The 15,412-nt window shown below is 42.5% G+C and overlaps 2 protein-coding genes across 3 annotated transcripts; both read right to left on the reverse strand.

The window, feature by feature from the left end:
- Positions 1-847: 847 nt before the first annotated feature.
- sqlea (squalene epoxidase a) lies at positions 848-9,407 on the reverse strand. Its single transcript, XM_041943177.1, has 11 exons — positions 9,129-9,407; positions 8,532-8,790; positions 6,960-7,137; positions 5,166-5,262; positions 4,938-5,051; positions 4,353-4,524; positions 3,781-3,876; positions 3,082-3,224; positions 2,715-2,811; positions 2,289-2,376; positions 848-2,048 (listed from the first exon to the last, which is right to left on the reverse strand). The coding sequence occupies exons 1-11, from the start codon at positions 9,405-9,407 to the stop codon at positions 1,856-1,858; spliced, it is 1,716 nt and encodes a 571-aa protein (XP_041799111.1). The 3' UTR covers positions 848-1,855.
- A 1,208-nt stretch (positions 9,408-10,615) lies between these two features.
- Positions 10,616-15,002, reverse strand: LOC121610778 (xylose isomerase-like). Of its 2 annotated transcripts, XM_041943052.1 has the most exons (14): positions 14,932-15,002; positions 14,392-14,468; positions 13,870-13,942; positions 13,578-13,690; positions 13,435-13,460; positions 13,044-13,181; positions 12,783-12,892; positions 12,594-12,689; positions 12,430-12,513; positions 12,054-12,180; positions 11,817-11,922; positions 11,469-11,651; positions 11,276-11,350; positions 10,616-11,024 (listed from the first exon to the last, which is right to left on the reverse strand). In XM_041943052.1, exons 1-14 carry the CDS (start codon positions 14,957-14,959, stop codon positions 10,941-10,943), a joined length of 1,320 nt encoding a protein of 439 aa, XP_041798986.1. In that variant the 5' UTR covers positions 14,960-15,002; the 3' UTR covers positions 10,616-10,940. The 2 variants fall into 2 exon arrangements, with proteins under 2 accessions (XP_041798986.1, XP_041798987.1); XM_041943053.1 differs by lacking the exon at positions 14,932-15,002 and having other exon boundaries at positions 13,580-13,690; positions 14,392-14,442.
- Positions 15,003-15,412: the final 410 nt, after the last annotated feature.

A 15,412-nucleotide genomic window follows, 5' to 3' on the forward strand; every position in this document is an offset into this window, starting at 1 on the left:
CAGCCTGCCTGTCACATTTCCCCTGCTGTGGTCAGATTGTGCAACAACACAGTGCAAATTAATCAACATGGTTCACCACTGGATCTCTCCTAGCGTCAACGCGACATATTTTGAAAAGTCCTGGAGCTACAGCGTAGAAATAAAAGGTGATTCTTAAATGAATGAATAGAAACGAGGCCTCGGTGATGTCTGATAGTAGCTGATATCACAGGCAGTATATTTTTTTTTTTAGATTTTATTTTACCCAGCAAGTTATTTAATCCTTGAACTTTCATTATTATCATTATTATTAAAAGTGGGAACACTGCTCTGACCATTGGCCAACTGCTACGATTGTTATAGTTCGGAAAAAATTAAACCTCTTCAGCATCAGTGTTCCTAATGTGTTTATTAAAACCATCCCAGGTATAAAAAGCTGTAGCAAAAGCCTAATGCCAAACTAATTCAGAAAACTTGCAATCTCAACCATTCAGCATGTTTCTCATGACTTCCAGTGCTAAAGCACTGCAGAGTAACATAATCGAGTCTATTGAGAGCTAAGATGTGATGGGCAGGATGATAAACTGGGCTTCCATTCAAATCGAGCTCCTTCAGCTGTGAGTGAGCTCCATCTAATGGCTGTATTTGTCAGTGATGGTCCACTTGGGTTAAAACTTTATTTAGTTGCTCACCGGTGTGCTCATTTACTCTCCCAGGGGTCCATTCAGTGCTCACTCTGTGCTCTGACTGTCACATATTTAATGAGTGCAAATTACCCAAAGAAGGCTGCTGTAAAAAGACAGAAAAACAATTCCTGTCCGTCACGTATGATTTATTTAAAGGCCCGTCGAGCCCACCGCAGGCACAGGTAAACACAACAGTGTGGTGGATTACAGGTCAGGAGCTCTTGTCTGTGTCAGCTCAACCCATGAGCGTCATCTACTGACTTGGTCCTCATATGATCAGTCCTTCTATCACAGTCAAACCCACACTTCCCCCAGGCAACATGCTGCATCAGCTCCTTACTGACATCCAGCAGGACTAAAAGAGTGCTGGGATCATTCCCGAGTGCTGTGATTATACTTTTGTCAGCTGCACGGTCAGCATGTTTCAGACTGGCTGGAGGAACCAAAATGTCCCTTATCACTATACGAACAGAGCAACAATATCAGGAGGGCAGGAAGTGATCATTACAGGAAAGAATGAGCGGGACTTCAACAAAAAAAGTACTGCAGACCTTTTCCTCGACAAAATCAGGTTGAAAGTAGACTGGACGTCTGTATTAAAATACACAATATGCTAATAATTCAGACAGCTTGTTGTTTTATGACATTGCATCATCGGCGCTTCAGATTTAAACCAATTCCCCTGGTAAATACAGTCCAAAGCACATCGACGGGAAAATGTACAGCACAAAAGTGGCTCGACTGCAAAATTATTATTACAAAATTCAGATGCCATGTTTCACATAGCAGCTCTGTTTGGCAGGAATAATTCCACAGGATTGAATTTTCAGTGTAATTCGGGCTGTGAGTTGGTACACTGTATGTTGTAATCCTCCAGCATATAGGCCAGACTGTGTGGGTGAGCACAAACGAGGCTACACCAAGGCATCGTTGCATAATATGTCCAAATTAAAACAAGTAGGACATTCAGACAATGACATGTTCAGCAAGGCAGAGGCAAACTGTAGAAAACCCTCAATTGTAAAATCCCGATTTAAGAAGGCAACAGTACCTTTTCAGCATGAAGGCAAACATAGAAACTACTGACAAATACCAGCTTTTTGCAAGTTTTGTTTTGCTTAAAATTAAGCCGTCGGTCTAGTGAGACCTTACAATGAGTTTGGTCTTCCTGTGTCCACATGTACTGCTCCTCAGTACACCAGGTACTTGAGTTCAGAGTAGACGAGCGGTAACATGACTGTACAGGCTCGGTACAGGATGGCTCCGCTCTTCAATAAAGCTCGAGGTTTGGTACTCCACGACTCAGACTTGAAGTTGAAGTAGATTGCGTACAGTGCCACGGCGACAAAGTGTCCAATGAGGGTCATGGGTTTGGGTGTCAACCTGGTAAAAATAATGATGCCATTAATTCAACAATGTAAAATGTCTTCTTTTTAACTCTGTATTTAAAGACTAAAGACATGAGAGTGGGATCAACCTTCTCATTCAACTCTCAGCAAGAAAATAAAAAAGCATATTTCCCAAAATGTCAACCTGCTCCCTTAACCCCGGCTTTGCCATCATGCCATATCAGAGAATTCCACCTATCTTGTGTAATTGTGGAGGACATTATTCAATGCTTACACTGAGAGGAGTCCGATAGGCCCGGTAATACACTCTCCACCAAGCTTGAAGTACTGGAAGCAGGCTTTTCTCAGCTCATGAAGAGAACCTGACAACACAAGACAAGCACATGGTAATGAGACTCAAAATGCCTCATGATTAACGGTCCAGTGTGGAGGTTTTAGTGGAATCTAGCGGTGACGCTGGAGATGGCAGCCAACTGAATACCTCTCGCCTCCTGCTCCCTCTGTAGATATAAAGAGCTCATTCGTAGGTAACAAAAACGCTTCTTATTTCCAGGTGATGATACACTAATGAAAACATAGCTGAATATTAAATTCCATTTTTGCTAACAGGTCCACCCTAAATCCTACACACTGGACCTAACAATCAGGTGTGTCATTGTTTTCCATGTGTTATTGGATGCAGAGGCAGGCAGAGACTCACTGTCGGTGGCTGCAAACAGCTCATACAGAGCCTGGGCCAACACATTCACCACGAAAGAATGTGATGACTTGCGTTCCCAGTGGAATTTTTTCTTTGCCTATTGAGAAGAAGAAAAAAAAAACGCAGTGTAATATCGGTCTGCAGTCTCTCACCCACAGCAGAGGGAATAATAGGACAAGGCAAATGTGATGCAGAGCGGGCTCCAAATATAGCTTCTACAATCAATGAACCTTCCTGCAGGCCTTCTTTTTTCCGATTTGATGCATTTTTAATAACAAGTCTTAATGCGAAGGTTTGTCAGACCTGATGAGAATAAGGTATAAGAACTGTCAGCACGAAAATTGCCACGTCTAGTTCCTGTGTTCACCTGCAGCATGGCCCTGTCGTCGTACAGATCCGGGATGTTCTTGAGCAGGCTCCTCCAGATGCGAACGTCATTGAGAGCGACACTCATCCCTCCTCCCGTCAGAGGATGCCTCATGTTGTAAGCATCACCCAGCAGAAGGACGCCTGCAAGCGGAAGACTGCTGTTTGTCTCACAACCAAAATACATGACCGGTGCAAATACAGTGAACAGGAGGACGTCTCTTTGCATTTATTTCAGATCTTTGCACTGTTAAAAACCTTACGGGGGAAATGGCACCTTTAAAGCTCACTAGGCACTGTGTTTATCACAAATAATCACTGCACTTGTTAAATCCAACAAATACCAGTGTGTAGAAACTTAACTTAACACATTTTCACATAACTTTTAGCAACAAAGCTAAAAGAGTATTTCCCTAAAATGACCAAGTTATGTTCTGTGCGGTTAAAAAAAACATACATTTTTGAGTTAATCTATAAAACCCTTGGAGAGAGCACACATTTACATCATTTTTTTAAATTTAACTTAAAATGCAGGCTAATTACAAATTAGTCAACAACCAGGACAGTTTCATTTGACAGTATTGACCAAAGTGGTGCACTATGTACTTTCCAAGACATGCGCTGTACACAAGCCGGAATCCGTTCAATAGATTCCCTCTGGCCATCTCTAACAACACGGCAGTCAATAACAGTTCAGTACCTGGCTTGTTGACAGGCGAGGGAGGGAGGAAGCTGGCGGGCATGGACCTGAGTCGATCGTTCTGCAGTGCCACCATGAAAGGCTCCTTTAAATGCTCTGAAGGCGAGACAGAGGGAGAGAGTGCAGGTGGTCCGTCACTCAGCTCCACCGTGGGTGAAAACCCAAAGGTGCACGCCGGGCACATGCACAAGAAAAAGCCTTTTCTTTTGGTGTCTGAATGTACATTTATCAATGCATCAGTGTGACTGACTCCACCGTTTCAGCTGGACCTCTGTCAAGGTTAGCAGAGCTGGTGCTTTGATACTGAGGCTTTGATATATCAGCTGAATGGTGGAGCGCACCGTGAATGTTAAATCCTTCAACTGCAGCTTCCTTGGCCGTACACACAACAGCACAGGCAGCAGTCTGGATATGTTCCTACCTACCATGCTGCTTCATGAAGAAGTGGCGGATGACTTTCATAATAAATGTTATTACAAACTGCGGCAGAGGTTCTCACTCAGGCCAAAGGCCATTTCTCACTAGTGATGATTAGAAAACCTCAGAGACAATGGTTCTCATCTGTCTTTTACCTGGTAGCTGTGGGTATATCTTCTCAGCCATGTACTGGGAGAGGTTTCGAGGCATCTCCCCCCTGATGTCCACGAGTACTCTGGTGTCTGAGGAGGAGATCTGGTAGATTAGAACCGGGCTCGGGTTGGCCAGCACCAGCTCAGCGTGGTTGGCTTTAAACTGGGGACAGTTCTGGGGAGAGGCACAGTGACGACTCAGAAATGAAGACAGCAATAACATGAAGCTCGATTATGTTTGATTCCAGCTCAGTTTGCAGAGCAATTGATATTGATATAACTGCAACTACTGATCATTTTCATTATAATTTAATCTGCTGATTATTTTCTCAATAAACTCATGAATCATTTTGTCAATAAAATGTCTGATATAGTGAAAATTTGTGTTTTGTTGTCAGAGCCCACGTTGCATCTTCAAATTATTTGTTCTGTCTGACCAACAGTCCAGAATCACATGACTTTCAGTCTATTCTCCTAAATGACAATAAAAGTGGATATTAGACGTTACCGAATTATTTTCAGATGACCAACTGAAGGACTCATTGCTTAATCTTTAAACGTATACATGCATTATAGGGTGATATGTACCTTCATAAGGCAGCCGACAAAGTGAGAGGACGTGTGAGCTTTCCCAGGCACCAGACTCTTTCTGAACTTGGAGAAACAGCCATCGGCCACAACAGTCAGCGATGCGTGAATTTCCTAAAGGACACACGTTCATACAGTCATCCTACACCCTCTGCACTAAACACAGTATGTCTGTCCATGAGCTGAAGGGGGGGTTGGAAAGAGGAATATAAAGTTTCCTCTTCTCACCTTGATGTCTCCGGTTTCTTTATCCTTATACTGGATTCCGGTTACACAGCCGTCGTCTTCCTGCAAACTGGTCACCGTGCCTTCTATGAATGTGACACTGGGGGGCGCAATAACACAGTTAGAGACATCCTCGCCACATGCCAGTAAGGCGAGAAGGAACATCATCATTTCAACAAACCATCATTTACTTCTCTCAAAATTTAATGCTACATTTAACCAGCTACTGACAACAGTGTAAACAGCCCTTCACATGAAAATAAATCTGAAATATATTCTATTAAAGCACCTGAAAAGTACAATCTGGAGACTTTAATAATAATAATAATACAATTTATTTGGAAGCGCCTTTCAGAACACTCAAGGACACTTTACAGAGCGGGTAAAACACAAATAACACAAGATAAATACAAGCACAATAAATAAAAGCAAGCAACAAGGAGAAGTGGAGTTATAAAGAGAAGGCAGTCCAGAACAGATGAGTTTTCAGTTTGGATTTGAAAGTGGGGGGAGAATCAATGTTTCTGATGTCGGGCGGTAGTGAATTCCAGAGTTGGGGAGCAGAGCGACTGAAAGCTCTGCTCCCCATGGTGCTGAGACGGGCGGAGGGCACAGAGAGGTGGAGAGAGGAGGATGATCTGAGGGAACGAGAGGGGGTGGCTATGGAGAGGAGGTCAGAGAGATATGGGGGGGCGAGGTTGTGGATAGCCTTAAATGTATACAGTAAGATTTTGAAAGTGATTCTGTATTTAACCAGGAGCCAATGGAGCTGCTGAAGGACGGGGGTAATATGGTGAGAGGAGGGGGTCTTGGTGATGATGCGGGCTGCAGAGTTTTGAACCAGTTGAAGTTTATGGAGGGACTTGTGAGGGACACCAAAAAGGAGTGAATTACAATAATCAAGACGGGAAGTGATGAGGCTGTGGACCAGGATAGCAGTGGTGTGAGGGGTGAGAGAGGGACGGAGACGGTTGATGTTGCGTAAATGAAAATAGGCAGACCGGGTAATGTTATTGATGTGAGAGTGGAAAGATAGTGAGCTATCGAGGATGACACCCAGACTCTTAACCTGAGGGGAGGGGGACACTGTGGAGCAGTCAAAATCGAGGAAGAAACTGTCAGTTTTGGATAGTGATGCTTTAGTACCAACTAGAAGAAGTTCTGTTTTGTTACTGTTAAGTTTGAGGAAGTGAGAGGTGAACCAAGATTTTATCTCAGAGAGGCAGAGGGTGAGGGACGAGGGTGGGAGAGCAGTGGTTAGTTTACAGGAAAGATAGAGCTGGGTGTCATCCGCGAAGCAGTGGAAATGGATATTAAATTTGCGGAAGATATTGCAGAGAGGGAGAAGGTAAATGAAGAGAAGGGGCCCCAGTACAGAGCCCTTTACAGCTCATGAGGACCTTGAGTGTTGTGAAGGTCAGTTTGCTCAATTTACTGAATAACCAAATGCACTGTTTGAACACTTCTGAGAATATGTAGAACATGAAAGTGAACGAATGAACCTGGAAATAACAACTTACAAAAAAAAATGTTAACTAAGTCTACTTTTTTTAATTAGTTTTGCTTTTTTGTGGAGCATAGATGATGTTAGTTAAGATTTTTGCTTTGTGTTAAACTACTGATGCAGTTCAGCTTTACAGGAAAGAATATATGAGCATGAACATGTGAGTACAGGATACTAAGCAGCCACCAGATTTTAAATCCCACTCCAGCTTTTTTTTTTTAACTCAAACACAAAGTCGTCCAAGTAGCCAGTTGGTCAGCTGGCATATGGACTCTTGTTATGACTCTGCTTACTTTGGCTCGGCCAGCGCAGCTCTCCTCAGGCCCATGATGAATCGACCGTGATGGAAAGCGCGTCCACACTGGATGCTTTCCTCCGCCTGGGGGTAGGGGATCTCCACCTCTGTGCTGCTCTCCATGTCATGGATCACATAGCCGTTGACCAGATGGGCATCCAGACCCTCCACTGAACCTGAGGGCAAACACGCGCAACAGGTTAGTTTCACAGCACTCATTCACGATTCACTCAGCCTGCTACTGTTTGCATACTATGTGGGATCTGATGCACGAGGACAGACTGGAGCATGCTGCTACTGGAACACGGAGATTTAGCTGAAAATGATACTGTTGCTTTTAGGGCATTTTAAAAGTGTTCAGCTTTTAAATCAGATTTAAGGGCTGAACACTTTTAAAAAGCATTGCTTTCAGGCTGGTTTTGACTATAGTCATAAATATGTTGTATCAGCTGAGTGAAACATTTAAACCATATTGTTTATGACCACACCATTCCATTTAATTGAAATATTCTAGATGTATTTTACATCACTTAATAAACATTTCCCCCCAATTGATCCATACATATCTGCCACCTTTAGAAACTTTGTGACGCCTGTTACAGTTTCAAATAAAGTGATCTGAACAATGTCATGACTGGCACACCAACAGGTTATTGAGGTTTAAAAGGGTCATTAAAACCAATATTTTCTGGCATAATTTCTAATGTTATTTCAACACTCAATTACCCAGAAATGACACGTGGCAAGACGGGTCATTTTGAAACAGGGATAAAGCATAGATGTGATGTAATACCTGTTAACTCATTACTGACAAGTCAGAATAATGACTTAGGAGATATTTAGAGAAAATCTTCTGAGGCACACTGAAACATCATCAGATCATCTATTCACTTAGACATACACCATTCACACTGATCTGGTCAAGCTGGATGAATTTGTTATTTAGATGATTTAATGACAAAATCAGCTGGGTTTCCTCAGTTCCAGGAAAGGTTTGTTTTGGATTTAAGGTATAAAGGACTTATAATAATAATAACAATCATAATAAAGTTATTGGTTGTATGAAATATCAGGAACTGATATTTTAAAGTAATTTTAAAGTAGTTAAGTAGCCACTAATAACTTGGTTTTTCGATTTTAAGGATTTTTTTTCTAAATGTTGTGACTGAAGAAGGAGCAGAGTCAAAGTGAAAAAAAAGCAAAAAAAAAGCAATGGTGGCAACATATGCAAACAGTCAAACAACTGTCACCAGATTCTGATTCAAATCATTCTGATTGGTGCACAGAAATACGTGACATCTAAGCTCTGCCCACCTCGAACCAGCGAGAGACGCAGAAGCAAAACAAAAAATACAGGAACCTCTAAGGAGAAAACACACAGCTCTTTTAACTGTGTGTTCATGCAGTATGAGTCTGTGTTCATCGCTTCTATAGTGAGACGCTGGTTGAGAAAATCAGTGTTCAGGGCCTTTAATCCAAGAACTATACTATTATAGAAGACCCACTGTGAGGCAGAGGTCCCTAATAATGTGTCCACTCATATATACCAGCAGCAGCTCCTATCACTGACCCTCCAGTCCCAGCTCTTTGAGCGCTCTGAATCCTCCAGGCTGCAGCAGCTCCCCCACTATCCTGTCAGGCTCCTTCAGGTCCCTCTCCACCACCGTCACCCTCCTCCCGTCCCGGGCCAGGACGGTAGCCATAGCCGAGCCCAGGACCCCGGCCCCGACTATCACCACGTCTGGCTCCGGGGCCTCTGAGGGGCCACAGGCTGAGGCGCTCTGTGAGGCAGAGGACTTCATTTCCACTCTTTTCCTCGTTCTGCGACTCTGGAGACGGTGGAGAGTAGAGTTTCATTACGCACAATCTAAAGTCCAAGCTGAACTGGACTGGAAGGCAAACACTGGAAAATGTACATTTCTATATGTCATCGAATAACCAGCTTTGCTGCAGTCAGGTATACAAATGTACATGAACATTTAAATCACTTGCTTAGAAATGCTTTAAAAAATTTTAAATAAGAAGCCATGAGTTTTTTCCAGAGAAAAACTTCACAAAATAAAGATCTACAATAAATGATTTCAATTCAGTGGAAAAACGAGCAGTTTTCTTTGTCTTCCTTTGCTGCCATGATAAAGCCAATATGTATCTATGTGAACTGTCTTACCTTTTCACAGTGGTTCCCTGCCTTCTCGCTGCTCTGTGCTGAAGTTTGAGGGATGAATTGGTTGATGACAGGTAAAAAAGAGAAGAGGCTCAGGGGCAAATGAAGCACCTGAGAGACTCTGAGCTTCTGGTCATGAAAATACCTGATATATGAGAGCAGCAGCCCGACTGTAAGTAACAATGCTGCGGCCATCGCAAGCTCTTTGGGAGCCAAAGTCAAGACTGAGTCGGACTTTTTATAAAGGTACGTGAAGCTCGCTATTCCCAGGAAGGTCCACATCTTTTTGGATTAAAGAAGAAAAAAAATCAATTTGATGTTGAAAGCACTGGTGAGAAGCAGGTTTTTAGGCTGACAAAAAAAACAATCATTAATTAACAATAATTATTCTTCTTTTGATATTTTTCTCACGTGCTCCAAAAACAAGTCAGCCAGCCTAAAACCAAATGTTACCTTTTTAACTCATGATAACTTGTCCACAGACAGCCGGAGCGACGCCGCTTAATATTTTATGATAATTAGAAACACGGGCTGCATCGGATTGGTTGGTTTCACATCCCGCCTCCTCAACAACGCAACCCTCCAATCAGGAGTGACGTGACGGTGAGCAGAGCTCACGCTATCCGCCGATTGGATATCCGCGCGGACACTGGGTCTCGCTTCGGCCACTGATTGGACAGTCGGCTGGCAGGACGGTAGTATGATGTGATGTCAGTGGAAAGGTGCGTGTTTCGTTTCTTTCACAGACTGAAGCGAGAAGGGGACCTGCTGCAAAGATTGTTCATATCTGACAGGATACATCACTCTGTGCTGTAAACCCGGACCGTCCTCGAGTATGTGTCTTAAACGCCATAGCCGCTTTCGTGCTCCATCTTGGTATGTTGTTACCATGGAAACTAAAGTTGTGCCTACTGAATAAATCTCACCCTTTTATACAAAACACGTCATTTGATATTGTGTTGTGATAGTAAGCCTAATAAATCTTTTAGAAAGTTTTGTAAGGATACAGGCCAAAGGTCCACACATTTACATTTTGGCTAGTTCATCTGAATCACACAGTGGAGACATCCATGGGACACAGAAAAGGAGCAGAGTGAGAGCTCTTTCATATCATTAGACATGGTTATATGCAGAAATGACATAACGGGTCTTCCTTGTAATGACACTTAAAATAGTTTCTGTTAGTTAGATAGTTTCTATCTATTTTTTTAAATACTCATTAAAGCATGTATGTGACAGTTGGTTTTCTTTTTTTTTCTTCTGTTACATCAAACTGTATATTTTAAGGTTGCAGAAACGATGCAATTTATACAAAATGTTGCACTGCTTTGCAATAAAGTATAAACAATGATATTTATCATGTCTAATCATTCAACAGCTAATGTCTGTGAAGATACTGGATTGTAGAAATTGTTAGAAATACTTGATCACTTGATATGACTTTTATTACACAGTGAGCGTCATCATCATCATCAATGTCATCAGTTAACATGAATATCACCTCTCAGTGTATGTGACATCTGTCAATGGCACAACAGATACATACAGGCACATACACTGAATTACTCAGTTAGTCAATTCGTCTGTCGAGGACACTTTGACATTTCAGCTGGCTACTTGCAGTGTTCAGAATTTTTACTGTTTTATTAGTGAAGAAACTGTAAAAATGTGCAATTATTAATCCCGGTGGGATTAATAAAGTTCTCTACCTTCCTAATACCGTGTTTGATGTGCTCACTGGTGTTTTAACACCAGTTCTAAGGCAGAACAGCCTCGACTTCAGGTCAGCAGACACAGGATGCTTTAACACTTTTATTATATGTAGTGATTAAAGATGGATTCATACTTTTCTTGCTTCCCGGATGTTACTTTCGGCTCACCGTTCTGCTTGATGAAGGCCTGAGGAAACAGAATATTACATATTTGAGAGCATCATCTCTCACATGCTGTAGATTTCTCTACTCAGTTTATCACACTGGCAATCAACACACTGTTGACCTCTTTAGTTTTTAAATAGGTTGAAATGTGAAACAAAACACTTCCCATCCGTCTGAAATACATTTTGTTTAAACAGTGACTGAAATATTATTATTCTATGCCACTGACACTATGTGATTAAACCTAAACTAATTACAAAAGAAGAGTCTTACCTCCATGTCCTCCAAGGTGGCAGACCCATCCTCCACTTTCTGTCCAATGCCATGACTGAAGCTTGAGTATCGCTCCTATTGAATCACACATTAGCAGTCAGAGACCAAACATAAAGCAGCACGTTTCCCTCCAACACTGTGCCTGACAACTAAAGTCTGTTTATCAGTGAGCTTCAGTCAGCTGCACACATACCTTCACCATACTAGCGATGAGCCCGTCCTCAATAATGCAAACAGCGTTTCGGAGCCCTCTTGCAAAGGCGTCCATGGCTCCGATGTGAGCGATGAACAGGTCCTCCAGGTCTGTGGACTCTCTGCGCACCTTAGCATCAAAGTTCAGGCCTCCTGGCTGCAGCCCGCCTTGTTGCACGATGGTCTGTGGAGGATTAGTAAGTATGTTGGAGTTAGTCAGTACTAACTGGACTAACTTTGAGTTACCATGTAGCCAGAGACACAACTCCAAATGAATGCTAATGTTGCTCTGTCTCTGCTGGATGTATAAATATGCCAATGTCTGCTAACAGCCCAGAACTGCACTTACCTTCATGACCAAGGTGGTGTTCTTGATGTCCATAGGGAACTGGTCTGTGTCCCACCCCAGGTCAGGAGATCCAGTGTTTGAATCCACAGAACCCAGCATGCCGAGCCTGTCCACCAGCGAGCAAGCATGATACAGAATGTAAAACTGCCATCGTGTTAAAGTTTGCTGCCAAAATGTACCAAAACTGTCTTCGCTTAGATATTCAGTTAAATGTCAGGAACGGTTAACGCGTCTCACGCAGAGGCCATGACGATATCGTGTTCATATGAGTGTCCTGCCAGGGTGGTGTGGTTGGGCTCGATGTTCAACTTAAAGTGACTCTCCAGACCATAATGCTTGAGGAATCCTATGACGCTCATAGCATCTATAAAAGAAAACAGCGACATATAAAATGCATCATTAAAACGCACCTACTTACTTAATTTGTACAGTTTTTATTTAGATTGTACAGTTTTTTATTTATCTCTTTTCTAATATATGTCCTGTCACAAAGGGTTGAAGAGTAACGCAATTTCGATTCTCTGTTTGTCCTGTACATACTGCAGAATTGACAATAAAGCTGACTTTGACTTTGACTTTGACCTTTGTTTTGCTGAAATGTGGGAAATCTTACCATAGTCATACTGGTGTTTGCAGGGCTCCTTGGGCTTGGGTTCAATAAGAAACTGGCACTTCAGCCCAATCTTCTCTTTGTACTCTGGTGACAAACATGAAACTGAAAGTGTGACACGTCCTGAACAAAACTCCGATTAATCCCGTACTCATGCGCACACTTACTGACAGCCATTTTGAAGAAGTTGGCCATGTGCTTCAGTTCAGCAGCAACATCAGTATTATGGATGGAGAGGAAACCTTCCCTTCCTCCCCAAAACACTGAGGAGACAGTGAGACAGTGAGGTAGCTACAACGCTGTGCTGAAGAGTTTATGGATATTTTACACACACTGATCAATTTATGACATCATACCAAAATTTTCTGCCCCCAGCTTCTTGGCAATATCCAGTCCCTTCTTCACCTGAGCGCCAGCGTAGGCCAGAACATGACAGTCAGGGTTGGTGGCTGCACCATTCATGTACCTGTCACATCGATCAAATCAAGGGCTCAATCCCAACAAAAGAATCATGTATTGGTATTTACTATCATAGGCTTCAGTCTAAATGAGGAAGAACCTCTTTCGCAACTAAATCTCAGGATTCGACTGTCAGGTTTTCAAAATAAAATGCTGACCTTTGGTGGGCAAAGAGATTGCAGGTGACCCACAGCACCTTGATTCCTGTCTGGCTCTGCAGCTGGAGAGCCAGGTCTGTTATTTCATCCAGGTTCCTGTTGGACTCCTCCAGGGTGGAGCCCTCAGGAGCCATATCTCTGTAGAAACAGAAGACGGACATTGTTCAGAATACTGGAATACACAAGAAACATGAAATTATATTTTATTATTTGTAAATACTAGTACATCTATTTATTGTGGCAAATTGTTCTGGTGGAGAGGTGGGTAAAGGAGGGCTTCAAAATTTATTCCTGCACATCATCACTGAACATATTCAGGTGATTCTAGATAAATATTCTAATATCTTATTTAAGCCATTATCATTAGTAGCTATCAAAAAAGGCAGTTCACCTGTCATGGAACGTGTAATATTTCACCTGTGAAAACAAGCAGAGGTCACAAAGGAAACACACCACATCACTTGTAGTATATGAATTCTAATCAACAGTGTGAAAGTGTGACTTTCATTGTGAAATGGAAGTAATTTCCCTCACACCAAGTTTGGTGAAAAACTCAAAAGCAGCGCAGAGTCGCTTCTTGGCTGATTCCATAGGAGTTCCTTCATTCCAGGGCCGGTGGAGGGTTGGAGACCCAAAGGGATCAGCGCCTAGGAAACATAAATCAAGGTAACAAAACAAAATCAACATGCTGACTTCAGTTCAAACAAAAGATTCTGTTTCTTTCAAATAAGACTACGTTAAACATGCGCGGCCTAAAGCTCTAGAGCCTCCTGTATGTGCGCTGGGTAAAACCTGAACCTCAGGATCAGGTCAGCTGTTACAGTACCAGTTCCACAGAAGGAGTGCCAGTAGCAGACGGAGAACCTCAGCCAGTCCTCCATCTTCCTCCCCATCAGCACCTGCACACAGGAAGACTGATCTCTGACCAGCAGTCTCACATAACACTTCTTAAGGTGTACAGTGTGGTATCCTAATGCACATCGTATTAACTTGTGTGTGTGTGTGTGTTAGTCATGTTGTAGGGACATAAATGTGTTTACAGTCACATTGTGGGGACTGGTCTTTCTTATGGGGACAAAACTCAAGTCTCCATTATATAAATCATTCGATGATAGGGTGAAGACTTGGGTTAAGAAAGTGGGTCTGGGTTAAGGTTAGCATAAGATTAGGTTAAGGTTAAGGTTAGGGTCAGGGTCAGGGATGGGGTTAAGGGGTTATGGTTAAGTTTAGGGTCTGGGTTGAGGTGAGGCGAGGCTCTTGTATAAAGGGCTTCTGACTGACTGGTTTGGAGTCCCAGGTGTGTGTGTGTGTGTGTGTGTGTGTGTGTGTGTGTGTGTGTCACGCCTACCTCTTCTGCATGGTAGTGTTTGAAGCACATGACATCTCCTGGCCCAGCATTGGGCACATAGGGGATCTTGTGAATACCTGTGCAGCAGAAATGTTATGCAGTATCAAATGAAATGAAGTTCCATACATGTGAAACATACACAGTTAAAGTCTCTCTGAGTAACTGTAAACTGCAAGCTGTAAGGAATGATATTTTTTTTACAAAACTAAAAACATCCTTCCTCAATGTGGTTCAGGAGCGTTGGACAGCTGCTGTAAGACGCCACTGAGTGCATTCAACCCACTGTCCTGTCACATCAGACTGTATGTGTCAAGCACCAGAGGACATGGCTGGTTCCAGTGTCCTCTACTACACAAACAGACGTTTGGACAAGCATATGAAAATAAAGTGGACTGCACTGTTGCAGAGCTCTACCACGGCTTTCATTGTTTATGGCTCGCTGCACACCGGACACTTAATGTTCACAACACACACAACACACACACACACACATCCAACACTGTAAACAGCACTTTAGAGCACTGAAACAGTCGGATTTACCCGTGAAGAATTCCTCCTGCGCTGCCATTTCTAGATCACAACTCGTGCGGTTCAGCAGGCTGCAACTTTGTCCACGTCCCTCCTCCTGAACAAAGAGTGCAGTTCCAGGTTCACCCACAAGGTGTCACTAAACCCCTTTAAAACAAAACTCCAACTGTCCCTGTTCCAGCAGTGGGAGGTCAGCGGCAACTGTCGCTGCTTCTGCAATAGTTTGCATTTGGAGAATTTGTTAGAAATTTACAGCGAGATTAAACTTCAATTACTCCATTTCATATAGTGGTAATATTTTAGCTGCTATCCCAACCTGATATATGGTCATATGTCAATGGCATGTATCATATATATGTCAATGTATGTCTTTCAACAATATCCAAAACATACAGTATATATATGTACATATACACAAATACACACACATATTTTCAAAATAAAGAAATAACTGTCATATTTATTTATGTGTGAAGCGCTGTGGTTATATGTT

This window comes from Chelmon rostratus, chromosome 8, assembly GCF_017976325.1.
Source record: "Chelmon rostratus isolate fCheRos1 chromosome 8, fCheRos1.pri, whole genome shotgun sequence".
NCBI lineage: Eukaryota > Metazoa > Chordata > Actinopteri > Chaetodontiformes > Chaetodontidae > Chelmon > Chelmon rostratus.

Bases quoted from the DNA above. Each gene is read 5' to 3' on its own strand.
- sqlea (XM_041943177.1), bottom strand. From the start codon at position 9,407: ATGTGGACCTTCCTGGGAATAGCGAGCTTCACGTACCTTTATAAAAAG. The intron at 5,052-5,165 runs GTGAGAAGAGGA...TGTGTCCTTTAG, and splicing joins AAGAAACCGGAGACATCAAG to GAAATTCACGCATCGCTGAC. The intron at 3,225-3,780 runs GTACTGAACTGT...TTCCGCTTGCAG, and splicing joins CTCGCCTGTCAACAAGCCAG to GCGTCCTTCTGCTGGGTGAT.
- LOC121610778 (XM_041943052.1), bottom strand. From the start codon at position 14,959: ATGGCAGCGCAGGAGGAATTCTTCACGG. The intron at 14,469-14,931 runs GTAAATCCGACT...TCTGCTGCACAG, and splicing joins GCAGGAGGAATTCTTCACGG to GTATTCACAAGATCCCCTAT. The intron at 11,025-11,275 runs GTAAGACTCTTC...CTGTTTCCTCAG, and splicing joins CCACCTTGGAGGACATGGAG to GCCTTCATCAAGCAGAACGG.